The sequence below is a fragment of the Kogia breviceps genome, chromosome 5 (genome assembly GCF_026419965.1).
Source record: "Kogia breviceps isolate mKogBre1 chromosome 5, mKogBre1 haplotype 1, whole genome shotgun sequence".
Taxonomy (NCBI): Eukaryota; Metazoa; Chordata; class Mammalia; order Artiodactyla; family Physeteridae; genus Kogia; species Kogia breviceps.
This window is the reverse complement of record NC_081314.1, coordinates 148,765,598-148,790,531: the sequence shown is the minus strand read 5'-3', so window position 1 is coordinate 148,790,531 and position 24,934 is coordinate 148,765,598. Positions and strand designations below refer to the sequence as shown.

General features: G+C 60.8%; 1 protein-coding gene across 15 annotated transcripts; it reads left to right on the top strand.

Annotated features, from left to right (window-relative positions):
* Positions 1–1,928: 1,928 nt before the first annotated feature.
* Positions 1,929–23,676, top strand: SLC19A1 (solute carrier family 19 member 1). 15 transcript variants are annotated; one of them, XR_010840887.1, is made up of 8 exons: positions 1,980–2,030; positions 4,490–4,584; positions 5,900–6,138; positions 10,392–11,160; positions 11,238–11,430; positions 14,289–14,430; positions 22,069–22,216; positions 22,882–23,676. XR_010840887.1 is itself a non-coding variant. In XM_067035257.1 (8 exons), exons 4-8 carry the CDS (start codon positions 5,950–5,952, stop codon positions 23,101–23,103), a joined length of 1,515 nt encoding a protein of 504 aa, XP_066891358.1. In that variant the 5' UTR covers positions 1,980–2,030; positions 4,490–4,584; positions 5,172–5,264; positions 5,900–5,949; the 3' UTR covers positions 23,104–23,676. The 15 variants fall into 15 exon arrangements, 14 of the variants coding, with proteins under 14 accessions (XP_058921370.1, XP_066891368.1, XP_066891356.1 ...); XM_067035257.1 differs by lacking the exon at positions 22,069–22,216 and adding an exon at positions 5,172–5,264; XM_059065387.2 differs by lacking the exons at positions 4,490–4,584; positions 22,069–22,216 and adding an exon at positions 2,406–2,527 and having other exon boundaries at positions 1,929–2,030.
* Positions 23,677–24,934: the final 1,258 nt, after the last annotated feature.

Sequence of the window (24,934 nt, the reverse complement as noted above, 5' to 3'; positions counted from 1 at the left end):
AGGCGTGACTGGAGCCTGCAGGCTGGTGAGGCTGTGGTTCAGCGCTGCCGGGTCCATCCTGACCCCTCCCGACCATGGGTCCACCCAGGGACCGACTCTCGCTCCCTCTGTGACCCCCGCGTCAGCTACCCCGATCCTGCGTGGAGCCGGCATGTAAACATCTGACGCATAGACTGTTAAAGCCAAGAGAATCACTTAAAGCTACGATGACTGAAGCACAAGATCCATCCTCCAAAATGACCGCTCGCCCCAAGCCGCTTGATTCTGCACGGCTTTCTGCCTGGCAACCCCACCTTCCGGGCAGCTGCACCTGCGGGGCCTCTGGGACCCTGTGCCCTGGCGTCCAGGCTGCTCCGGCAGCAGGATCACATCGTGGACTCCAGAAGCCCTTCCCTCTTCCACGGAGGAGCGGCCTCCTGGTGACGATGCCCATGGGGTGCTGTTGGGCACCGTGGCCCAGCCAGACACTGCAGCCCCAGCCGGGCTGAGCCCGCCTGAGCCCCCCTTCGGGCCAGTGATGCCCCCCCTCGCCCCAGGCCCACCTCATGCAGGGTCCCTGTGCTCTGCGTGGCCGGGGGTCACAGCGAGGCTTGGGCTCTGTTACTCGGGCTCCACGCATGCCCACATGCCACAGAGAGACCACCGGGTGCGGGACTTGGGGGACGGAGCTCTGACCCTCGCTGTGGGCCTGCTCAGGGGCAGCTGCTTTCTGCACACCCGTGCACACCTGCGTGTGCCATGGGCGCCCACCCGGCCTGTCCCGGTCCCAGGGTGCTGTGCGTCCTGCTCCACGAGGGGCCGCACTGCCGGTCTGGGCCAGTTCCCAGACTTGGCCAACGGCAGTGGCTCACTGGTGCTGGGTGCCCCGTGGCGACGCTCCTTTGCGCCATCCTTTAGGGCAGCGGGAGGGCGTAGCCGCTCTCTGAGGTTGTGAGGGCAGCCTCCAGGTTCTCCCCCTCCCAGCAGAGAGGAGTGGGGTGCAGCAGGGCTGCCACAGGGGCTGCTCCCCACTGCTCCAGCCTGAGGGCCACAGCCTGGGCACCCGCAAACCCCCTGCCATGACTCAGAGGCCGGCATCCCTCACTGCCACGGGCCTCACTGCACCAGACAGGTCAAGTCCAGGGGGGTCGGTCCTGCCGTGGGGAGCGGGGAGAGACGTTGGCCTGTTGCATTCCTGGGATCCCTCCAGGGGACCTTCTAGGTCCAAACAGACCTCTGGTCTGTTCCTTTGTCTTTGTGCCCCTCTCCCAATTTACTTTGCCTCCCTCGGGAAGGCTGAGCCTGTGCCTTGTTGGAGTCCCCAGTCAACCGCCAGAGCAAGTGTGGGTCAGGGTGATCTGCACGGACGGCTGCGTGGGGGGGAGGGCGCCCCTGCCAACCCCACAGCCCTGTCTCCTGCCTGGCTCAGTGACCCGCGTCCCTGTTGAGTTTGCGGGTTGGCTAGTAAAGGAGCATCTCAGAATGAATGAACCCAAAAGAATAGGCACAGGGTGGCGGCGGGACAGGCTGTGCAGAAGTCAGGGAGTCTGCCCTCGTCGAGGGGCGGTCACAGCTTGCGGGGCGCGGGGGGGGGGGGGACGAGTCTCTGTCCGGGTCCGTTCCCGGAGGCCTCCAGCACAACCCCGAGCTGTGACCAGTATGACCAGAGCCAGGCGCTGGGGTTAGGCGCCAGGGGCGCGCGAGGAGCTCGGGAGGGGGCTCCGGAGGGTACGGCCGGGCGTGCGGACGCACGGGGAGTAGCCCGCGCTGGGCGGTCACGGGCGCGTGATCGGGGACGGCGACGTGGTGGGCTGGGGTGGGGACCGAGTCCCGAGTCCCGGGGCGCGGCTGCTGCGCCCGTTCCGCGGGGACCTCGGGTGCCTCGGTAGGGCGCGTATCAGAGACCGAGCAACTGCTGTCCGCGGTGACGTGCGGCGGGGGCGGGGCCAGGTGCGCCCCCTCCCCCAGCGTCCCGGAAGCGAGCCGCCGCGGGGCATTGTGGGCAGTGTGGTCCCTTCTAGCGCCAAGCAGCGGAGGCCGCGAGCGCTCAGGTAGTGGGGCTCCCGTGTCTGCAGGAGCTCCGGGGGTGAGGAGCGGGGGCTGTGGGAGGAGCGCGGGGGTGCACGCGCTCCGAATGTCGAGGGGGCCGGGGGCCGGGGGCTTTGGGGCCCGGGGAGAGCACAGGGTGCATGGGCCCCTGGTGCCGGGCTGGGCGCGGGGGCGCTGGCGCTGAGTGAAGGGGCGGTGAGTCCCACGTGCAGCGTCGCCCCATGTGGGAACCCAGGCGCACGCTCCAAGCGTCTGGCACCTTCGGTCTCCGCGCGGGCCTGTGGAGAAGCCCCCGGTGCGCTTCTGGTCTCCAGCCAAGCCACTGTCGTTTCCTGCGCCGGGAGTCTGCAGTTGTGAACAACTTCCCCTTGGAGCAGCTCCTGGCGCGGTCGGAGCCCAGCGCTGGAGACTGTCCAGAGCAGTGAGACGCTCTACACGTCTACGGGAGAAAAGCCGCGTCCCCCGGGACCTGTCCGAAACACTTGTCCTGAGTGTCTAGGTATCCGCCAGGCACACACGTGTGTTCATGGGGTTCCTCGCCATGTGGGGATCCCCGGCCGCAGGTCTCAGATTACAGGTTGGAATCTGGGCCAGCTCAGAACTCCAGAAAGCATGTAGAAGCAGCTGTCTCCCAGGCTGCCCGCGGTGCCGGAGCCGTAGTCCTCGGAGCTCCCTGCTGGGGGCCCAACCTCGCCAGGGGAGAAACTTGCTCCGCGTCCGCCCTTTCCTCTGCACCCCCATCCCACGCCCCAGTACAGGTGGCCTTTCCTCCCGGGGGCCCTGCTGCTCCCGTGTGGCGGCCCGTGCTCCTGGGATGGGGCCAAGCAACTCCCCGTGACCCTGCAGTCCAGACATGGACCCATGAGTTGGCAGCCCTCCGCCTGTTTTGGAAGCTTTGGGAAGCGCGTCGGTGGTGCGGAGCCAAGCGTGGGAGACCGTGTGGGAGGGACGCACCTTCCAAAGTGGGCCCGGCCTCGTGTGGCGGGTGTCCCTTGAGTTCGGATCAGTGCCACCGCTCACGGCCCTGGGTGGTCGTCCCGCAGCGGCCGCAGTGCTGGCTCCTTGAGGCCTGGTCCTTCTCTGTTCAGTGAGGCCTGTAGGGGCGTTTCCGCCTGTGATGGGTGACAGAGGTCAGCGCTGCCTCGCGGCCCCCTCCCCGCAGCTCTGCCCTGCGTGCCCCTGCAGGGGCCCTCTCACCGTGGGGAGCCAGGGGTGCTGGTGAAGGGCAGGCCCAGGACCGTGCCCCCCACAAGAAGTTGGAGGAGAGCCTTATGTGGGTGGAAGGGACAGATTTTAAAGCAACACTCAGGAGAAAACGTCCAGCAGGAAAGCAAGTGGCCATTTCTGAAGGGAGCCCCGCGGGGTCTGGTACCTTCTGTGCTTCTCGGCATCCTCACTGCCGTCTCTGCTCCCCTGGCATGGGGTGGGGCGAGGCTGGGCTCCAGGGTCACTGTGCCCCCAGGGGCGATAGAGGTTTCCTAGGATAGGCGGCTGCCCTTGTCCGGGGTGGGCATCTTCTCTCACGTCCTTGGAGAGCGGGCCCCTGGCACCCGGGCTGAGTGAGAAGCACAGAGGTAGTTTGAGTCCCTCTTTCTGGCGCGTGTGATGGCCCTTCCCAGCCCCAGTGAGAAGGCTGCCTTCCCTCGGCCACCCCTGCTGGGTGGCAGGCCTGAGGCTCCGGGGCTCCTTGAGCAGACGTTTTTGGAGACAGCAGGTAGAAGGCTCCCCGTACAGTCTGGGAGGCCCGCCAGCCAATGGGCTGCAGCCCAGAGGTGAGACGGTGCGCACATGAGACCTTGGCCCTTTGCTTCCTGTGATCCAAGAGCAGAGGAGGCCTGGATTTCTCCCTGCTGGCTGGGGGCGGCCCCTCCGTCCTTCCAGGTGTCCGGTAACTCAGGAGGAACGCGAGGGACTCCAGCACTGAGCACAGCTTCCCCGGACTGTAGGGGTGGGGCTGGGAGGGAGGGGGCGCAGCTCGTGGGGACACTCCCTGAGACCCCATGTAAACCCCGTCCCTTCAGCCCTGCTCCCCGGCTGTCAGCAGACACTGCCCCCTACCCGCCGCCCCCCCACCGCAGCTCCCTGGCCATCGCAGGGTGTGGACCCTTGCGTGTCCTTGCTTCTGGGGATGGCGGCGGTCCGCCACTGTGTTGTGACCCTGGAGGACTCCTGGGACCCTCAGGGCTGGGCACGGGGCCCTGGGGCCCATCTGCGTGCAGGTGTAGGCGGCATTGCCGGTGGGGGCGGGATTGCCCTGTCGGCCTGAGATACCGGAGGCGGAGCTCTCATCGGTGACCAGCTGGAAATCCCGAGGCAGCAGCTCCCTGCGTGCTCGGTCACCTGTTTGGGCGTGTCTGGGGGTCGTGTCAGGGTGCAGAGTCCTGGGGTGTGTCCGAGACCTTCCGACACACTTCTGACAAGCTCTCACTGGAGTCTCAGAAGTACCGCCTTGGGGTTTCAGAAGCCATGGGAGTCCAGGAAGTAGAAAGAAGAAGCTGGTGAGCTTGCTGGGTTCTGGTGTCTGACGCTTCCGCCCCGGGATTCGGGGGACGCCAGGTAGGGAAGCCTCTGTCATCTCTTTCAGAACGGGGGGGGCCAAGAGCAGGGGCCCCCAAGCCCCTGGGGGACAGGGAGGGTGGGGGCCCACTCCTGAGGACCCTGGGCTTTGTAAATTCTTGGCTGTTCACCCCATGCTGGGTGCTTAGCTGGCTGAGAGTCTGCAATTTTCTGGCACCCAGGGGGCAGCGCCCTGGGAGTGGGAGAGTGAGCTTGGGGGACTCCTGGGGCTGGAGTGGGGGGCTGTGTGTGCACCCCCCGCCCCAAACATCAGAGTGTTTCTGCTGGAGCCATTTCGCCTGTGTGCTCTTGGGGGGACCACACCTCCCGGGGGGAGGGGGGCCGGGGGAGGGGCCGGGGGAGGGGGGCCGGGGGAGGGGCCGGGTTCCAGCCTCCGTCCTAGCCGGTGTTGCGCTTGGCCCTTGAGAACGTTGGGACCTAGGACCCTGTAACTCCTGGGCCACTGTTGCCCCCCTCACCTCTACCCGGCCCCTCATTGTAGCTTCACAGACAAACCTGCCAGCTGCAGCTTCTTCAGGGGGTTTACTGCTGTCACACAGCAGCCCTCCATTTTCCCTCCGTCACAGAAATCACCACAGGAGGGAAGAAGAACAGCCGGGCTCATTTGACTGTCGTAGTTCCCCTTGCTGAGCAAGGCCCAGGCCTGTGTTGAAATCCTGGTACTGGGGTGCAGTCTTACTCTGCCCTCGGTGGCCCCTGGGGGTTCTCTACCCCCATCACTGACCCCTGTACTGTGGTCTGGCGTGTGCCTGGCCCGGCAGGTCCTCCTTTTGCCACGTCCTCTGGGCCGTCGCGGGCACGACCGCTCCTCCTCTGGGTCTGGCACTTGGACACGCCTGGTGCTGTGACACCGTGAGGATTAGGCCGGCAGACCTCGCGGGCGAGGTGCACGCAGCCCAGCGATCCCAGCTGGCGCCGTGAGCGCGTGAGATGAGCCCAGTGTCCCTGGGGAGCTGGACCTTCAATTGCGTTTAGTTTTCGTGACTTAACATTTACGGGCCCCACGTGGTTGGCAGCCACCCTATGGGAGCTGCAGCCCTGGAGCCCCCAGAAGTGGTGACAGCGTGGCCTGGCTGGGCCTGGCTCCTGGATCGTCCCAAGCTCCAGGTTGGACCATGGGGCCGGGACTGGGCCTGGGGCTGAGGCCTCTCCACTGCGTAAGGTTGAGCCCGATTGGATGACGGGGGGAGGAGCCCTTTGCAGCCAGGTTTGCGGGGGTGGGAGACGGCTGCGGGGGTGGGAGACGGCTGCGTGCTGTCTGCTGAGCTGCCCTGACTCTGGCTCTCCTTCCCAGGTACGGCGTCCCCTTCGGTCTCCTGCAGGGCCGTCGGGGACCTGGGCAGCATGGCCCTCTCCGGCCCGGAGGTGGAGAAGCGGATGCCGGCGGAGCCCAGGCCGGGCCGCAAGCTGCAGTCCTGGTGGAGCCTGGTGTTCTGCCTCTGCTTCTACGGCTTCATGGCCCAGATGCGGCCCGGGGAGAGCTTCATCACGCCTTACCTCCTGGGCCCCGAAAAGAACTTCACGCAGACGCAGGCATGTGGGCGCGCGTGTGAGCGGGACGGGCCGGAGTGCGGGGGCTGCAGGCGCTGGCGGCTCCCAGGTCCCCGCGGTTAGAGGGATGGCGGGTCTGGCAGAGGGGTCCATGCCTGCCGTGGGCCTCTGAGGGGAGAGCCCAAGGGGGCCCCCGCCCTCCCGCTGGGCCCTTGCTTCCAGCAGAGGCCTGTTTGCGCAAAAGGATTACGGAAGGAATTTGCCTTTTGCTCAGAGCAAGGACAAAGCATCTCACTGGAACCTGACTAATAAGCTTATACCCGACGGGAGTCTCTGGGGTCAGACGTGGGGTAGAAGCAGCGACAGGCAGTGTCCCTCCCGGTTTGTGTCTCCATAAAATAAAACAGATCAAAAGGGCTCGGAGGCCGTTGGTTGATGAAGCTCACGGTCAGGGCCATGGTCACCACACCCTGCTCATCCTGCCCGAGGACCGCGCGCCGCCCCAGAGCCTGGCCCCGGCCCGCCAGCCCTGTCTGTCCCCTCCAGGGGGGCCACCGGCCTCCACACCCCCTGTCGCTGTCTCTGGCCCCTGTTGGGTCCCACCGGGATTTCCCACTTGATTTCTTCAGGGAGCCCCTGCCTCTCCCTGGCCCAGAGCTCGGCCCCAACCCCTCACCGGCCCCAGAATTAAGTCACATGGACTCGCCATGCAGATGAGGCCTGTTCCCTCAGAGTAGCCCTCTTGGAAAATGGACACACCGGGGTGCCCGGGCCGCGTGCGTAGGCTCAAAGGTCTGTGTGTGTGATTGTATCTGAGTGCACGGCCAGCGCTGCAGCCAGAGGGGTCACTTCCCAGGTGAGTCCGGGGTGGGGGCTTGCCTCCCTCGAGCAGCCGGTCTGGCATGTCCCTCGCTCACTGATTGGCCTGTTCCCTGGACACCACTCTGTTCTGCGAGGGGCCGTCTTCCACCGCGGAGATGACGTAGGAGTGAGTAGCAGGCCCCGTGAAAATAGCAAGAAGGAAAACCTGTCACGCCCTCCCCCCAGCTGCCCTCTTAGCGCACACGGTAACTGATTAAACAGTAGGTGGCAGAAATTAAGCCACCCACCAGGCCTCGGACGTGACCAGAGGATGGCAGAGGCCTGTCTGGAAAGAGCCCGCCGGGTCTGTGGCCCTCCCACGCAGATTCGGGCTGCTGCCGCCCAACTTGCACCCAGGACCTCAAACCTCAAACACAGGGCCTGCCCACCCCTGCTCCGGGGGGCTCCGGGGTCTCCAGCTCGTCCCTGGGGGAAGCGCTGCTGCTGGTGGCTTCCTGCTGTGACCCCGCGCAGCGTGAGACTGCTTCCAGCTCCCTGGCCAGCACCCGCGAGGCGCTGTTGAGTTTCTGCCCATCTGATAGGCGGAAGGGCTCGCTGCTGGGTTTGCATTTCCTCGATTTCTGCCACGATCCCGTGTTCCTGGCTGTGCCCGGAGCGAGGCCTTGGCCGGTCTCCACCTCCCTGCGGGCGTCTGCCTTCCCGCGCCTGGCGGGCTCCTGGCGCTGGCAGGACCCACCGCCTGTGGGCAGCGGCTTCTCCTGCCTGCGCTGCCCCCCCGCCCCCCGCTTGCCGCGCGTCCTTTTATGCCGCACCTTCGCCTTTTCATTCTGCCGCATCTTCCTTTCGGTTTGTGCTCAGTGATGCCCCGCGTGCCGCCACCCCCGCCTTGTGAAGAACCTCCGGGAGGGTCCGAGCTTTGCGTTGCGCCTTTGGGCCCGTGATGCCTCTGCATCTGAGCTGCCTGGGCTGGGTCACGCCCCCACCCCCTCCACGATGACCCCTGCCCTTCACATCATGCCCCCAGCTGTGTGAAGGGCGCTTCCAAGCCCATGGCTGACCCTGCCCGTTCTGGCGGGATCCTCTGCGACGGCCGCTGTCCTGTCCTCCCTCCCCTATCAGGCAGGACTCGGCGCCCCTCTGGGTGCTGCCAGGTGCTGGCTCTTGAGGCCGCTCCCTTTGGAATTCAGGTCCCCTGTGGCCCGGCCTGGCCCTGCCCTGCTCCCCTGGTCCTGGCTGCTGTGGGGCCCCAGCCAGGCCTCCCGACTTCAGAGCAGCTGCTGCCCTGAAGCCACCTGGGTCACGACCTGGGCCCAGCTCCCACGTCCTGCCCCTTAGCCTGGACCCGGCGCGTCCCAACCGATTTGTTGGGAACGTGGTCCAGCGGTGCTGGGCCGAGGCCAGCAGGAGACTGTGCTCGTGCCAGCTGCCCGCCCGGGGACTCTGGGGGTGCCCCTGCTCCCAGCACTTCACAGGCGTGGCACGGCTCAGCCTCTCTCCCGGCCTGCATGCGTGCCCAGCCTGAGTGCGGGCGACAGCAGCGGGAGGGAAAGCCCAGCTGGCCTGACCCGCAGCTCTGACCCGCGGCCCTCGCCGCCGTGCGAGCCGTCTGCCCAGAGGTTTCGTCAGCTGACGGAGGCATGGCTTGATGTTCCAGGAATTTTCCATAGACGAGGTTCTGAGCCCTGCCGCCGGCGCCCGTGGCTCCGGGACCAGCGCTGATTACTCCTCCTGCGTCAGGGACGGACTTGCACCAACACTGCCTTGGACCGTCCCGGGGCCGCTAGTGCTTGGTGTTGGGGGGGCCACAACCTTTGGAGTCAGCCGTGGCTTCTGGTGGGCATGTGGTGCGGGAGGCCACCCGGCGGGGGAGCCCTGGAGGCGGTGGGTGTGCGTGCCGGCCCGGGGTCCTGGGCCCACACTGGGAAGCGCTGCCCTGGGGCTGGCTGGTCACGTGGCACATCCTGGGTGGACGGGTTCGAGGGCTGCAGAAACCCAAGGTGAGCCGGCCGCTAAGCGGTGGGCTTGGCTGGGCCCCACGTGCTGGCCTGGGCTCGGCTCTGGGTCCTTGGTAGCATCTGTAAAGTGGGCCTTGGTGCCTGCTGGCCTTGCAGGGCTGAGGGCCCCCCGGGCTGGCGCAGAGATCGCCCCGTGGTGTCAGCAGGTGGTCAGGCCTGAGGCAAGGTTAGCGCCCCGAGTCAGGTAGGACCCAAGGGAGGCCAAGGCCTCTGAGAGCCCGACAAGGGCCGAGGCTCCCCTGGTGGTGCCCTGGCTGAGCTGAGCCGTGGCCAGGCCCTGGGCAGCATCACGTGGAATCCCTGGGTGGAGCTCTCGGTGGGAGCCCCTGGGAGGTGTCAGATGGGGTCTGGTGCGACCCCTGTGAGGGGCCACCTGCTGAAAACCCACCCGGGCCTCAGGAGAGGCTCTGAGCACAGGGTGCCTCCCGTGCCCATCCCCCAGGAAGGGGCCGAGGCCAGGGACCTGGGCCTCTCGTGAGCTGGGACCCCTTGCTGGGGGCTGGGCCCGGGTGAGTCCAGGATGGCCCTTCCTGGGCAGCCAGGGGCACGTTTGGCTGTTGTCCCAGGTGGGCCTGTGGCTCTGGCCTCCGCCCTGTGTGCCCAGGAGGGGGCGTCCTACTGGGCCAGCCCTCTTTGAGTGGAGAGCCGAACGGCCGAGGCTGCGGGCAGCTCCCGTGGACGCGTCCCCCGCGTCCTGCCTGGCAAAGGGGCTTGAGGGCCCGGTCCTCTCCTGCATCCCCTGTGCCCTGGGACCGAGTGGGGCCGGCCACTGGAGGCCTTCCTTGGTGGCCAGCGTGAGTGTAGAGTGGTCCCAGCTCTGTTTTCTGTATCGGTAGACTTAAGGTGAAATCATATCGTGTTTTTATTTCATTCGAAACAGACAAGCCTGGATCGGCACGGCTTAGCATGTAGTTACCGGTTATTTTCAGCGTACTTGCCAGCTCTGCGTGCGTCGGCACCGAGCTGCCGCCTGAGAAGCACGCCCGTGGGGGATGGGGTCAGGCTACAGCACGGTCTGGGTGTCGGGCGGTGCTTTTCTCCATTTCCCTGGCTGCCCCGGACAGTCTTTTTTTTTTTTTTTTTCTGTACGCGGGCCTCTCACTGTTGTGGCCTCTCCTGTTGCGGAGCACAGGCTCCGGACGCGTAGGCCCAGCGGCCATGGCTCACGGGCTTAGTTGCTCCGCGGCATGTGGGATCTTCCCGGACCAGGGCACGAACCCGTGTCTCCTGCATCGGCAGGCGGACTCGCAACCACTGCGCCACCAGGGAAGCCCCCGGACAGTCTTAATGGGCTGTGCGTTTTTGGAGGACGGCACACCCCGCATAGTGCTGGTGGGGCGCCGCGGTAAAGGAGTGCGTGGGGTCCGGGTGGGGCTCCCGGGCAGCCGGCCCAGCCCGGCAGGCGTGACGGGCGACGGGCGCCCCGGGGGCTTGGGGTCACACGCGTGCCGTCCGCAGGTCACCAACGAGATCACGCCGGTGCTGTCCTACTCCTACCTGGCGGTGCTGGTGCCCACCTTTCTGCTGACCGACTACCTGCGCTACAAGCCGGTGCTGCAGCTGCAGGGCCTGAGCTACGTGTCCGTGTGGCTGCTGCTGCTCTTCGGCACGTCCGTGCTGCACATGCAGTTCATGGAGTTCTTCTTCAGCATCGCCGTGGCCGCCCGCATCGCCTACTCCTCCTACATCTTCTCCCTGGTGCCCCCCGCCTGCTACCAGCGCGTGGCCGGCTACTCGCGGGCCTCCGTGCTGCTGGGTGTCTTCACCAGCTCCGTGCTGGGCCAGCTGCTGGTCACGATGGCCACGGTCCCCTTCTCCATGCTCAACTACATCTCGCTGGCCTTCCTCACCTTCAGCCTGGTCCTCACGCTCTTCCTGAAGCGCCCCAAGCGCAGCCTCTTCTTCAACCGCGGAGCGCCCGCGTGTGCCGAGGCCTCGCCCTCCGAGCTGGGCCCGATGAACCCGGGCCAGGCTCAGCCCACGGCTGGGAAGCCGGGCCGGCCGCCGGCCTCCTGGCGGGACTCGGCGCTCGCGCACGTGCTCCGCGAGCTGGGCCACACCGCGCGGCTGCCGCAGCTGCGCCTCTGGTCCCTCTGGTGGGTCTTCAACTCCGCCGGCTACTACCTGATCGTCTACTACGTGCACATCCTGTGGAACGTGGTCAACCCCACCACGGACAGCACGAGGGTCTACAACGGCGGGGCGGATGCCGCCTCCACTCTGCTCGGTACGCCCCGCCCGCCTCACCCGGACGGTGGTGCCCCGTGAGGCCGAGGACGGCGCTGACGCGTCTCGCCTCCCCAGGTGCCATCACCTCCTTTGCCGCCGGCTTCGTGAAGATCCGCTGGGTGCCGTGGGCTAAGCTGGTCATCGCGGTGGTGACGGCGCTGCAGGCCGGGCTGGTCTTCCTCATGTACAAGACTAGCAACATCTGGCTGTGCTACTCGGCCTTCGCGCTCTTCCGTGGCTCCTACCAGTTCCTGGTGCCCATTGCCACGTGAGTCGGGCTGCTGCGGGGTGGCCACGCGGGACTGCTGGCGGGAGGCTCCCGAAACGCTGGAGCCGGGGGTGGGCACCTGGAGGGTCGTGCGCTGTGTGAATCGAGAGGCCTCCTTCCAGAAGGTTCCAGGGGGAGCAGCAGGGGTATGTGCCGGGCGGCGTGGGGCAGGTGTGCTGGCACGTGATTCACGTCAGGAGGCGCGTGAGCGCTGGCTGCCTTTGGCCAGGGCCCCACGCGTCCGCAGCATGCCCCGTCCTGGCCACCGGGATCTCAAGGCTGGGCAAGGAGCCACGTGGGCGTCCCCTTTGCTCCCCCCTTGAGCCACGGTGTCCACAGGGACCCGACCTCGGCGAGTCCCTTCTTCCGGTCTCCTGGCCCTGCTGTGCCATCTTGGGTCATCCCCGTCCCCTCCCGCTGCTGGGCATGGTGGCTCACAGCCCAGGAGCGACTGGTGACCCAGCTTGCCTTCTGCCTGGGGGAGCCCTTCCCCCGATGCCCTCGCGTTCCTCACACTCCTAGGGATGCTCCCGCGCTGGCCCAGGGACGTCCCGGGAGCTGCCTGCCGACCAACCGTGCCTTCCAGAACCTTCCTCGGCCCGCATCTTGCTGGCTTCTGACACCCTCGTACAGCCTTTGAACTGGACCTCTCACGGAGCTGCACACGCACACCACGTGTTCACCGCAGACATGTGCTCACACCGTACGCGTTCACACCGCAGACACGTGCTCACACCGTATGCGTTCACACCGTAACACGTGCTCACACCGTACGTGTTCACACCGTGACACGCCCTCGTGCCACACACGCTCAGGACACACGCTTACACCTCCTGCACCTGGCAGGTGGCCTGTCCTTGTCCCCAGCCGTTTGGCCCTAGCTCCCCTCCGAGCCCCATCTCCCTAGGGGCACCTCCCTCCCCACTTGGACTGTCCACTCCGGTCACGCCCGGCGAGATCTCTCCCTGCCTGGTGTTGAGCTCAGAGCGCGTCCTCGGACTCCTGACCCTCTGCAGCCGTAACCCCGCGGTGTGGTGGCCTGGTTCCCCTGAGCCGTCTCACGGGAGCGCCCGGCACCCAGCGTCCCTCTCCTGCCCTGGGCCATGTCCTTCCTTTCCTGCCCCCCGGGGTCAGTGCTGCCCCGACCCCCCGACTACCCTGGACCTGCGCTCTTGATCTCCTCCGCTAATGCCCCCCCCGCCCCCGCGGCCGCGGCTGTGGCCTGCACTTCCGCGCAGACCGGACGCTGTGTCCTCCCCTCCTGACGCTCAGCCCGTCAACGTCCCACCTGTCCTGTCACTGTCAGTGTTTCGGAGCGGGCGCCAGGGCCGTGGGTGTCTTTCCCTCGCTTCTCCCAGGACCACTTAGTGTCTCATGTGTTCTTGTTAATTGTAAAAGCCGTAGATGTTTGTGGCAAAAAGATCTGATACAACGCAGGAAAGGTCAAATGTGAGGCACAGAGGCGTGCAGGAGGCAGCGGAGCCCCTCCGACGCCAGCCCCCGGGGCTGGCACGGGTGTTGGGCTGCCTGGAGCGAGCCAGGGTCACCCTGCACCCCTGCCCCTCGTAACCGCGTGGCTCCACGTCACAGGGCGTTGTCGTAGGTCCTCCTGGTGATAAGGCCCCCGTCTCCCATATCTTCCCGTGACAGACAACACGGGATCCACACCCTCACCTACGTTTTTCTTCCCCAGTTCTCATAATGGCCTCAGGTGGCTCCTGGAAGGGAACCGGCCAGGTCAGAGGGCACGTGCTTTGGAAGGGGGTTTCGGAGACGTTGCAGACGCTGCCCAGGCAGGCACACAGCCCCTGCGGGTGGTGGAGGGCGGCCCGCGGGCCGGTTGCCTTTCCCTGGTGTCCTGCCCAGATTATACCCGTGACTTCTTTCGCTGCTGGGTTTTCTTTTTTCCTGATTATCTGCAGTGCGCTTACATCTACCACATGTGATGGGAGCCTTTAGTTGTGTGTTGCCGTGTGACCGTTTGCTTTAACCTGACTCTGGGAGTTCGTGCAGCGCTACCTGAATCAGAGGGGTGTGTGGTGTGGCGTTCTGCCCGTGCCGGCGGGACCTGGCCCGGCTCCGGCCTTCCAGGACTTACTCTGCTGTCGGGGACCCTCGGTCCACCTGCCGTCTTCTCTTAGTTAGTGCGCCGTTGTCACGTGACCGCTCATCCTTGCACTTCGCCTACTGTACCCTCCCCCTGAGCCCCCCTGCAGGAGCTCCTGGGTCATTCTCTTTAAAGGCTTCTTGGGTATTTTTGTTCATTTATTCTTCAGAACTGTAGGACACTTCTTGATCAGCTTTTTCTTTTCTTTTCTTTTTTTTTTTAAAGGCACTTAGGGGCTTTTAATTGGAAGTACGTTCAAGTGTTAATCTCTTTGCAGAGCACTGCAGGCCCTGAGCGTATTAATTCCTCCTGCCTTCTTTATTTGTTTTACGGTTCTTTCTGTAATTTACTGAATCATTTAACGACAAAGGACTTTAATCCCGGAATTTTCCTCGTGCCCTGTCCGTGCAGTGCACTGTCTGTTAATGCCCGGTTCTCACGAGGCTGACTTTCTGGGGACCCTGTAGTGACTATGACTTACTCTGTCCTGGAGTGACCTGCAGACTTTAAGCATCTCCCGAGGTTGCCTTCCGCACCTGCTTTTGCACTCGCTTTTGTGAGTCATCGCTGGAGGACGCGCCAGATCAGGACGCGGCTCCGGAGCGGTGGGCAGCCTGGGTGCCGGGCGGGTCTCGCCTGTCCCCCGCGGCTGTTCCTGGCGGCCCAGGAGCGCTGCCTCGCACCTGGGCCCCCTGCACCTGTGCGTGCATCTCGCCCCCAGCTGTCTGACCTCGGCCGCTTCCCCGTTAAGTTTTCAGATCGCGTCTTCTCTTTCTCAAGAGCTCCGCGCCCTTGTCTTCGGGGTCAACACGTTCCTCGCCACTGTCCTCAAGACCGTCATCACCCTCGTGGTCTCCGACAAGCGGGGCCTGGGCCTCCCGGTCCACTCTCAGGTGAGCCCCCGTCTTGGGCTCACTTCCTTGAGGAGGGAAGGCTCTGGGGCGTGTCCTGGCCGGGCCTCCTGGTGGCCACGCAGCCAGTGGCGTTGCCTTTCCCGGGACCCAGACCGCAGACCCGCTGGGGGTGGGGCATCTCCATCCAGACCCTCTGGGCTGCGGGGGAGCAGGGAGGGAAGGGTCGGAGGTCCAGGTGGCAGGGGGCCACAATCCGGCCTGTGCGGCTCCCTGCCAGGGCTGGGTTTGGGGCTGTGAATGCCGCCCGCGTCTGGGCAGTGCGGTGGGCACGCGCAGTCGAGTATGGTGGGATCTCGGGGGCCTCCAAGGCCGGCCTGGGTGCAGGTTGCTCTGGAGGCGCTCTCACCGGCCCTGGGTGCCCCCTGCACTGGCTGGGGTCCCAGGAGGGACAGAGGCGTGCCCTCGTCCCGGTCCCTGCCTGCGATGGGTCCTGGCTCACGTGACAGCTGTCTGTCTCCTCTGTGGAGGGCAGCGGAGAGTGGAGCTCGTGGGGTTGACGTTGGCGCGTGCTGGCCCCTTTCCCGTCCCCTCCCTCCATCCAGTCCTAGGCGGGTCCTCGGTCTTCCAAGAAGAACTTGAGACTTCCTGTTCGCTGTGAGGCTGGGGGCCGCTCGGGCATGTGACCCCCGGCGGCCTCGCCCAGGGCAGGGCCACTCTTGAGTGAGCTGGAATTACCCAGATGGTGGTCCAGTGGGAGAGACTGTCACCGGGCTGCCCGGGGAGCCTGCCCCGCCCTCCGCCTGTGGGACGCAGCCTCCATCTGCTGGGGGCCCAGACCCCCCTGGGGCTTGGTCGGCTCCGTGGAGGAGTCCCAGCCCTCTGTCCGAGGTGCCTTGGTGATCCCAAAGCTGGCCGGGAAGGAGGTCCCGGGCATGAGAGACCCTCTTGTTCAGAAGCTGGCTTTTCGGGTGGGGTTTGGACATCCATTTTGGTGAAGGACATCAGAGCCTCTGGCCCTTTGTGTCCACATGGGCAGGCAGGTCTTGGCCCTTGGTCACCAGTGGGGCCCTCCAGGGACGCTGCCCCTTCCACCCCAGGCTGAACACCGGGGACTGTGGCTGAGCAGGTGGCCGGGCTGCACTCAGGTCCGCAGGTGCGTGTGCAGCTGCCCCTACGGGGTGGGCGGGAGGGCTTGTCCGGAGAGCACAAGGCCTGTCGTCCAGAGGTGGCGGGCTGAGGCCTCCTTCACCGGGGACCCTCCAGGGGAGGCCTCTGCCCCAGAGCGGTGGCCTCCGCAGGGGAGCATGTTGTCCCCTGGCCTTTCCACGGGGCCTTGCCTGGCAGCTGTCCAGCTGGCCTGGGAGGGGCCCCAGCCCCTGGGGGAGCCTCTCCCTCCCTGGAGCCCTGGGTGTCCCGGCACTGGGCAGCAGGGCTTCCGAGGGGCCCGAGGCGGGGGGCGGGGGCTGGGCCTTGCTCACCTGACCTGGCCCCAGCCCCTTCCGCGTGACAGCTTCTGGCCACGTTGGGTCCACCTGACACCGATGTATTGATTTTTCTCCTGCCGGGTTAATCTCCGGGTTAAAAGGTAACTCTAGAGGTTTGTTGGCCGTTAGAAATCCCGGTGGCGTCCAGAAGGAAAGTCACCCCAGCCCATCCTACTCAGCTTTCGTGCGTGTGACGCTCTGGGCGCCCTTTCCCTCCGTGCTGGGTGGTGAGAGTGGGGCAGAGCCGGCGGTGGGGACCAGCATGGAGCGCGCAGGAAGCTGCCCTGGGCTGGCTCGTCTTTTAAGTTGAACTCTACTTCTGGGTCAGCACACACTCACCTGCGGGGTAACAGGCTGTGCAAAGACCCACGTGCCTGGTGCGGGCCCAGCCTCCCCGCCGGCCGCGTCCTGCAGTTCTGCGGCGCGGGCACTCTCGGGAAACGGACCGCGCAGTCGAGACGGGAGCCCCCCTCCCTGCCCGCTGCGGCCGCACCGGGCCCCCAGCCTACCTCCCCCCGACCCCTGGCCGCCGCGGTCTGCCTCCCGTTTCTGTGGTGTTGTCACCGCGAGAGTGGGACCTGCAGCTGTGAGTCGGGATCGCCTGCCCCCCTCGGCCCACGTCCTGGCGACGCGTGGCTACTTCACTCCGGTCCTTGGCCACGTGGGGCTCCGCGGCGGCTGGGCCACGGCTCACGTACCCACTCGCCGCCAAGAGCCCTGGCTTTATCCGGTTGGGGGCTGCTCTAAACACTTGTTTATAGCTTTTCGTGTGAACCCAGATTTCCATTTCTCTGGATAAGTGCCCTGAAGTCACGTGGTGGCTGCCAGACTGATTTCCGCGGTCGCTGCACCATTTTACATTCCCACCGGCCGTGCCTGAGGGATCCGGTCTCCCCACGTTCTCATCAGCTTTCAGTGTGGTCACCGTTTCTGTTCGGCCGTTCCGGACCGTGTGGGGTGCTGCTGACCCCCGTGGTTTTAATTTGCATCTCCCTCCTGGCTGTGATGCTGTTCTTCCCCCGTGCAGCTGCCGTCTGGACATCCTCTCTGGTGAAGTGTGTCTTCACTTTTCTGCCCATTTCCTAATTGGCTCCTTTGTTCTTTCACTTGAGTTTTGAGAATGTCTGTGTGTTCTAGGTAGTAGTCCTTTGCTGGATGTGTGCTTTGCAAAGTCTTCTCCGTGCTAGTAGCTCACCATCTCATCTTCCTAATTGGGTTGTTGGCAACCTAAGTTTTTAATTTTGATGAGGTCTGATTTATTCATTTGTCCTTTTGTGGATCTTAGTTTTGGTGTCACATATAATAACTCTTTGGCCCTGGGTCCCAAAGATTTTCCCCAACATCTAAGTCTGTGACCTGTTTTGAGTTAATATTTGTGTAAGGTGTGAAGCTTACACAAATTTCATTCCTTTGTCTGTGCGTGTCTGGTTGCTCTAGCACCTTTTGTTGAAAAGACTGAATCGCTTTCCACCACTTGCATGAGTCGGTTTCTGGGCTCTCTGTTCCGTTGAGCTATGTGCCTACCCTCCCTCCACCACCACACCGTCCTGCTTGTGTAGCTAGGTGGTAAGTTTTTGAAATTCGGTACACTGATTCCTCCAACTTTGAAATTTAAAAAAATTATTTTAGCTATTATCGTTTCTTTGCCTTTCCCTATAAATTTTAGAGTAATCATGTGTATGTCTACAAAAATTTTTGCTGGGCTTTTGCTAGGAATTGCATTAAGCCTGTTTATCCATATTGGGAGAATTGACATCTTTTATTACGTTGAACCTTCCAACCGGCGAACATGGTATGTCTCTCCATTTATTTAGAACTTTGATTTCTTTCAGCATTTTGTAGTTTTCAACATGCAAGTACTGTAGTGCTGGGCATGTTTTGTTAGATTTATTCCTAAGAGTTTCAGTGTTTTTTTGAGCAACTGTAGATGATACTGTATTTATAATTTTGGTGTCTGCATTAATCTAGGGCTGCCATAACAAAATATCACAGACTGGGTAGTTTATGCAGCAGAAATTTATTCTCTAACAGTCTGGAGGCTGGAAGTCTGAGATCAAGGTGTCAGCAGGTTTGGTATCTCCTGAGGCCTCTCTCCTCAGCATGCAGACGGCCGTCTTCTCCTTGTGTCCCCATGTGGTCTTTCCTCGGTGCGTGTGCACTCCTGGTGTCTCTCTCCCTCTTATAAGGAGTCCTACTGGATTAGGGTCCCACCCTCATGACCTCATTTAACCTTAATCATTCCTGAAAGGCCCCATCTCTAAATACAGTCGCCCTGGGGCTTAGGGCTTCAACAAATGAATTTTGGAGGGGTACAGTTCAGTTCATAACAGTGTCCAGGTGTTCACTGCTAGTACAGGCAGACCTCATTTTGTTGTACTTCGCTTTATTATGCTTCACAGATATTGACTTTTTTACAAGTTGAAGGTCGGTGGCAAACCTGCATTGATTGTCAGTTGATAGTGAGCATTTTTTAGCAATAAAGTGTTTTCATTAAGGTATGCACATTGGTTTTTTTTTAGACATAATGCTATTGCACACTTAATAGACTATAGTATAGCATAAACATAATTATTATATGCACTGGGAAACCAAAAAATTTGTGTGACTTGCTTTATTGCAATACTTACTTTATTGCAGTGGTTCGGAACTGAACGATATCTCTGAGGTCTGCCTGTATGAGAAAAACACTGATATTTGTGAGTTAACCTTGTATAGTCTTGCTGAGGTCACTTATTAGTTCTGGGAGGCCTTTTCTTTTAATGCTTTTTATCTATTTTTCTTGCCTTACTGTTACTGGCTAGAAAGTTTGTCCTTATTGTTTCCTTCTTTCTACTTGCTTTGGATTTATTTTGCTCATCATTTTCTAGGTTCTTTAGATGGGGGCTTAGATAAATCATATGAGAATTTTTCTTTTCTAATATTTCCATGTATTGCTATACATTTCCTTCTCAGCCTGCTTTAGCTACACCCCACAGATTTTGATATGTTGTATTTTCTTTTCCATTCATTTCTGTGTATTTCTACCTCCTTTCATACTTTCTAATTGACCTATGATTATTTCAAAATGTGTTGTTTATTTTCCAAGTGTTTTGATATTTTCCTGTTGTCTTTCTGTTATTTATTTCTATTTTGATTATGTTCTATTGTGATCAGAGAACACAATCTGTATTATTTCAATTCTTTTTTTTTTTTTTTTTTTTTGTGATACGCGGGCCTCTCACTGTTGTGGCCTCTCCCGTTGCGGAGCACAGGCTCCGGACGCGCAGGCTCAGCGGCCATGGCTCACGGGCCCAGCCGCTCCGCGGCATGTGGGATCTTCCCGGACCGGGGCACGAACCCGTGTCCCCTGCATCGGCAGGCGGATTCTCAACCACTGCGCCACCAGGGAAGCCCTATTTCAATTCTTATAATTTGTTGAGGTTTGTTTTAGGGGCCAGGACATGGTCTATCTTGTTATAAGCTCCACCTACACTTGAAAAGAAGGTGAATTCTGCTGTTTTGGGGTGGAGTGTTCCATAAATATCAATTAGGTCCTATAGTCGATGGTGGTATTCCTTTCTTCTCTATCTTTATGGATTTTTTTTGTCTGGCCTGTTGTTGAGAAGGGGTGTTGAGGTTTCCATTTATAATTGTGACTTTGTCTATTTCTCCTTTCAATTCTGTCATGTTTTTGCTTCACATTTTTGCAGCTCTCTGTTGCATACACATACACTGGATGTCTTGGTGGATTGAGCCTTTTATCATTATATAATGTTCTTCTCTGCCTGTGGACATTTTCTTTTCTCTGAAGTCTACATTACCTGATATTAATATAGCCATTCTGCTTTCCTTTGGTTAATGTTTACATGACATATTATCTTTCATCCTTTTACTTTTAGCTTGACTATATTGTTATACCTGAGTTTCTTGTAGGTAGCATATGGTTGTCATGTTTTGTTTTGTTTTGTTTTGCTGTACATGGGCCTCTCACTGTTGTGGCCTCTCCCATTGCGGAGCGCAGGCTCCGGGCGCGCAGCCTCAGCGGCCATGGCTCACGGGCCCAGCTGCTCCGCAGCATGTGGGATCTTCCCGGACCGGGGCACAAACCTGTGTTCCCTGCATCGGCAGGCAGACTCTCAACTACTGCACCACCAGGGAAGCCCGGTTGTCATGTTTTTTTAATCCAGTCTGCCAATATCTGTCTTTAATTGGTTTATTTAGACCATTTATATTTAGTGTAATTGTTGATGTATTAGTCCTTATGTCTGCCATTTCATTTTTTGTTTTTTTTTAATTATCTGTCTTTTGTTTCTGTTTTCTTTTTGGGGGGCCTTCTCATAGATTATTTACAGATTCTTCAGAATTTCATTTTGGTTTATCTGTTGTATTTTTGAGTGTATCTCTTATGGTAATTTTTTTGATGGTTGCTTTGTGTATTAAATGGCCAGTTGTAGTGAAGTATTGAAATCTCACGTCCTTTAGGTCACTTTTCTCTCTACTGTTTTAAGTACAGGTGTCTTACTTATTTCTTCTGTATACCATTAGAGCCACCTACGATAAGATAATTAGTTTTGTTCCAGCTGTCAAACATTTAGGAAACTGAAGAGAAGGAAAGTCTATTTACCCACAATTTTGATCACTGTGTTATTTCTTCTTCCTGATGTTCCAAGTTTCTTATCATTTACTTTCTGTTTAGAGAACCTCCTTTAAGCATTCTTTTAAGGCAGGTCTGCCGGTGACAGATTGTTCTTTTGGTTTTTCTTTATCTGAGAATGTCTTGATTTATTTTTCATTCCTGAATTTTTCAGTATGAGAAAAATTTGTCATTTCCTTGTGGCCTTCCTGTTTTCTGATGAAAAATCCACTGTTGTTCTTATTTTTCCCTCAAGGTGTCATTTTTTTTCTGGCTGCTTTCAAGATTTTTCCTTTTTCTTTGTCTTTAGCTTTCAAAAATTTGAATATGGTGTGTGTTGGTCTGATTTGGGGGGTGTTATCTTGTTTGGGGTTCTCTCAGCTTCTTGAATCTATAGGTTTATGTCCCTTGCCAGACTTGGGAAGTTTTCCCAGTCATTATCTCCTCAAGTACTTTTTCAGCCCCATTCTTTTTCTTTCTTCTTATTTTACACCCATGACACAGTGTTACATTTTGTCCCCTGAAGAATGAGGCTCTGCTTTTTTTCCCCATCTGTTTTCTCTTTGTTGTTCAGATTTGGTGATTTCTACTGTTCCATCTTCCAGTTCACTGATTCTTTTCTCTGTGCCCTCCATTCTGTTGTTGAGACCATTTGCTGAGTATTTATTTTGGTTATTATATGTTTCAATTGTAACTTTTCTTCTTTATCCCTTCTGTTTCTTTTCTGAGACATTTTTCATTTGTCTCAAGCACGTTTGTTATTGCTTGTTGAAGCATTTTTATGATGGCTACTTTAAAATCCTTCTCAGATAACTTTAACATCTCTGTCATCTTGGTGTGGGTGTCTGATGATTGTATTTCATTCATTTAGAGATCTTTGTGGTTGTAAGTATGCTGAGAGATTTTTTTTCTTTTAATGAAACCTGTACATTTTGGCTATTACGTTTTGAGACTCTGGCTCTTATTTAATCCTTCTGCTTTAGCTAGCTTCTCCTGACACCAGCCTAGCAGAGGACGAGGGGCATGCACCTCGTTATAGCCAGGTGGGGTGGAATTCTAGGCTCCCGACTCAGCTCTCCTCACACTGAGGGGTGGGGGTGGGGCTTCTCCTTACTGCTGGGCAAGGAAGGGAGTGCCAGCTCCCCACATGGCCTGCAGTGGTCAGGAGGGCCATGGGTGCCTCATTACTGCTCCCCATGTGGCCTCCAGTGACACTGGTCGGGGAGGGGCGTTCTCACTGCTGCTGGGTGGGGTAAAAGTCCTGACTCTTCAGGGAGGGGGGGCACCACCAGTGGGGAGTGAAAGTCCAGGCTTTCCATGTGGTCCCTGTGGGGGTGAACATTGCAGCTCCCCACTAGGCCCTGACCAACACCACCCGACGGGGGTGGGGGATTTTACAGCCTGGGTCACGAGGGTGGGGTCTGGCTGGAGGAGGGTGGTTCCCATTCATCAGCATCCTGTCCTGCTGGGTGGGGTGGTGGTCCCTCTCCTGATCCTTTGGTCGGAGCAGCTTTAGTTGAGTGTTTCCTTCTGTGTTTCCTGGTATTTCTGGTTTGTGGGCTTCTTTGGTTCCTTTAAAAGCACTTGCAGCAGAAAGAAAAAAAGCCCAGGGAACACGTTGCCGCAGTGCCCCTTGGATGCCGAGGTCCCAGCTAGCGCCGCCCCCATCCCCGTTTCAGAGTCACCTCTGTGCGGCGTCCAGCGTCTTAATCGTACTTGCGAGGAACAGGCAAGTCACGCCAGCTCCATCCTCCCGGAAGCCAAGTCCCCGACGCTTCATTTCCTGCTTTTGCTTCTGAAAATGAGTTTTCCTAGAAGGGCTGAGCATGCAGTGCTGAGGGGTTCTCGGGGAGGCCACTTGGGGCAGCTGAGCTCCGGGGCCGAGGGCGGGACTCACGCTCCGGCCCACACACGAAGGGGACCACCCCGGACCCCCTGCCCCTGCAGTCTGAGAATCGGGGGGAGTTCCCGGTGTGCCGGGCACTCCTCCCTGTACGTCACCGCCGTGCAGCTTCACTGGTCCCGGGGTGCAGGGCTGCACTGCCCTGCGGCCATGGGGGCTGCGGGGGGCCGGGAGGCCTGGGCGCCTGTTCTCCTCCACCAGCCTCCGCCCACACAGGTGTCCTCCATGAGGACTTGGCCCCAGAGCCAAGTGCACATTTGCTGTCACACCAGGTGATCAAAGCGCTACGGGGCGGATGGCGGAGGCGCAGAAGCGCTGGGCTTGCAGAAGCTCCGCTGGGCGGGTGGAGGCTGGGCCCTGCTCTTGCCTCCGTGACCCCTGGGTGCCCACCCCCCTTGCCGGGCCTGCTCCCCTGGCCTCTGAGCAGGAGGGCCGTGAGGGCGGGTGCCCCCCCCCCCCGCCCCGCCTCACCTGCACCCTCTCTGTTCCAGTTCCTCGTCTACTTTGTGTACTTCCTGGTGCTGTTTGTCGCCTATGTCCTTGCGGCATCGCTGGCGGGCCTGCGCCACTTCCGACAGGGCCGCCACCAACCCCTGCCGCCGGCCCAGGAGCTGATGAGCCCGGTGCAGGAGCAGGCCGCGCAGGACGGGCCCGCCCCGGAGGACGTCATGTGCCGACCTGCTCTCCTGGCCTGTGGGCGGCCAGATTCCTGACACCAGAGGCAGCTGTGCCCGGGCCTTGACCTCAGAGCTGACACGTCCCCAGCAGCTGCCTATCTTCTGGGTGTCAGCAGCCGGGTTTCCGGCGTTGTCCACGTTGTCAGATTGTGGCGCTGGTGACTGACGGGCCTCGGGTGCTCTGTCCCTGAGACCCAAGCCTCGGGGGCCTCCAGCCTCCGCCAGGGGTCCTTGGCTCACCCCGATCAGGGCACTCTGCAGCCCTGCTCCATGCCCTGGCCGTGACCCGTGGCCTGCCAGGGACGCTCAGGCAGCTGCCCGGCCACTGGGGGCTGGTTTGCTGTCCCTGCCTACGGGTAGCTGGTGGCGGGGGGCGGGGTCCACGTGCCCGCCAGACCTCCCTGCTTTCACCCCCTTGTCCCGGGGAAATGGCAAGGGGGTCCCAGACGCAAGCCCAGGGACCCTGTGCCCACGGGGTGTCCCGGGCCCTGGGGGTGGGGACCGTGTTCCTGAGCCTGTGGCTGAACTGTGACGTCTGCAGTTGTCCAGGTACTTTGGTCGTAAACGATGCTTTGTTCCTTTTATAAAAAAAAAAACTGACAAAACTGAGGACCCTCTTCTGGCTTGTTTCTGGGAGAGAAGCGGGGCTCTGGGGCTGGCGGTTCCGTCGGGTGGAAGCCCGGGAGCACCGGCTCCTCCGTTCTGGGCTTCACCCCAGGTCCTCTCTGTCCTTCGATCTGGAGCTGGGTTGATGCTGACCCCCTCCCGGTGATGGGGGCTACTCACGCGCCAGCCCCCCGGGGACTCGCCCATGTTACCTGGGCACTGCCGCCGGGCCCGAGAGCCGGTCGTGCTTCCTCTGAGACGTGACGCCGTCCGCTTGGCCCCAGGCACGTGCAGCAGACGCACAGCCCGAGGGAGGGGACCCCCGACTCCACGCATCCGTCCGGTCAGGAGACTCCCAGCCCTGCCCCCCAGCAGGTGAGGACCCAACCCCGTCCTGAGCTGAACCCGGCCCCTCCCACGGCCTCCGGCCCTCATCCAGGGTCTTCAGGAAAGGCCGCTGCTGCGAGTTCAGAGCAGGATGCCTGCTGGAGGAGGGGCCCCCCGAGGTCGGGATGGGTGAGCAGGGCGTCTCGGGGCTCCCTGAGGGTCAAGGAAGAGACTGTTCACGCAGCTTGACCCAACTCACGGCCGTCGCTGTGGGTTCTCAGGGGCCCTCTGCACGAGACACCACAGCCGACCCCAGGGTGCTGCTGGGAAGGGGCAGCACCCCCTCCGTGCTCAGGGAGCTGGCGGGGCTTGCTGGGTGGAGGAGGCTCGCCTCTGGCTACTGACCCAGGAGGCAGGGCTCTGCTCTGTGCCCCCCACGAGCACCACCCGCCTCCCCCTGCAGCCCCTGCAGCCTTCCCACGGGCGCTGGTCCCCGCACTCGGCCTCTGCCACCCCCGGTGCCGAGCTCCTGGGGCACCACTGAGCCCCTGCTCCGTGCAGTGTGCACGGCCCCTCGGGCTCAGACATCTGCCACAGCTGTGGGGGACACGGGGGCCGGGGCCGGACCACCTACCCGGCTCCGAAGAGCTTGTGAGGCTGCTGGCCACTGCCAGGGAGACCCTGAGAGAAGAAAGGTGTGGGGAACCCGTGGCATCCAGGGACAGCCGTGTACCTCCACGTGTATCTGTATCTCACACCCGCGTACATCTGTGTACACCCGCGTGTGTCTCACACCCATGTACGTCCACTCACATCTACGTGCCTCTGCGTTTATCCATGCACACCCGTGCACAGATGTGTATATCTGCACACGTGTGTACGTCCGTGTACACCAGCGCACACCCAGGGTGGCCCTCCGTATCCGTGCATTCCA

Bases quoted from the DNA above. Each gene is read 5' to 3' on its own strand.
- SLC19A1 (XM_059065387.2), top strand. From the start codon at position 5,950: ATGGCCCTCTCCGGCCCGGAGGTGGAGAAGCGGATGCCGGCGGAGCCC. The intron at 6,139-10,391 runs GCATGTGGGCGC...TGCCGTCCGCAG, and splicing joins AGAACTTCACGCAGACGCAG to GTCACCAACGAGATCACGCC. The intron at 11,431-14,288 runs GTGAGTCGGGCT...TTCCCCGTTAAG, and splicing joins TTCCTGGTGCCCATTGCCAC to TTTTCAGATCGCGTCTTCTC.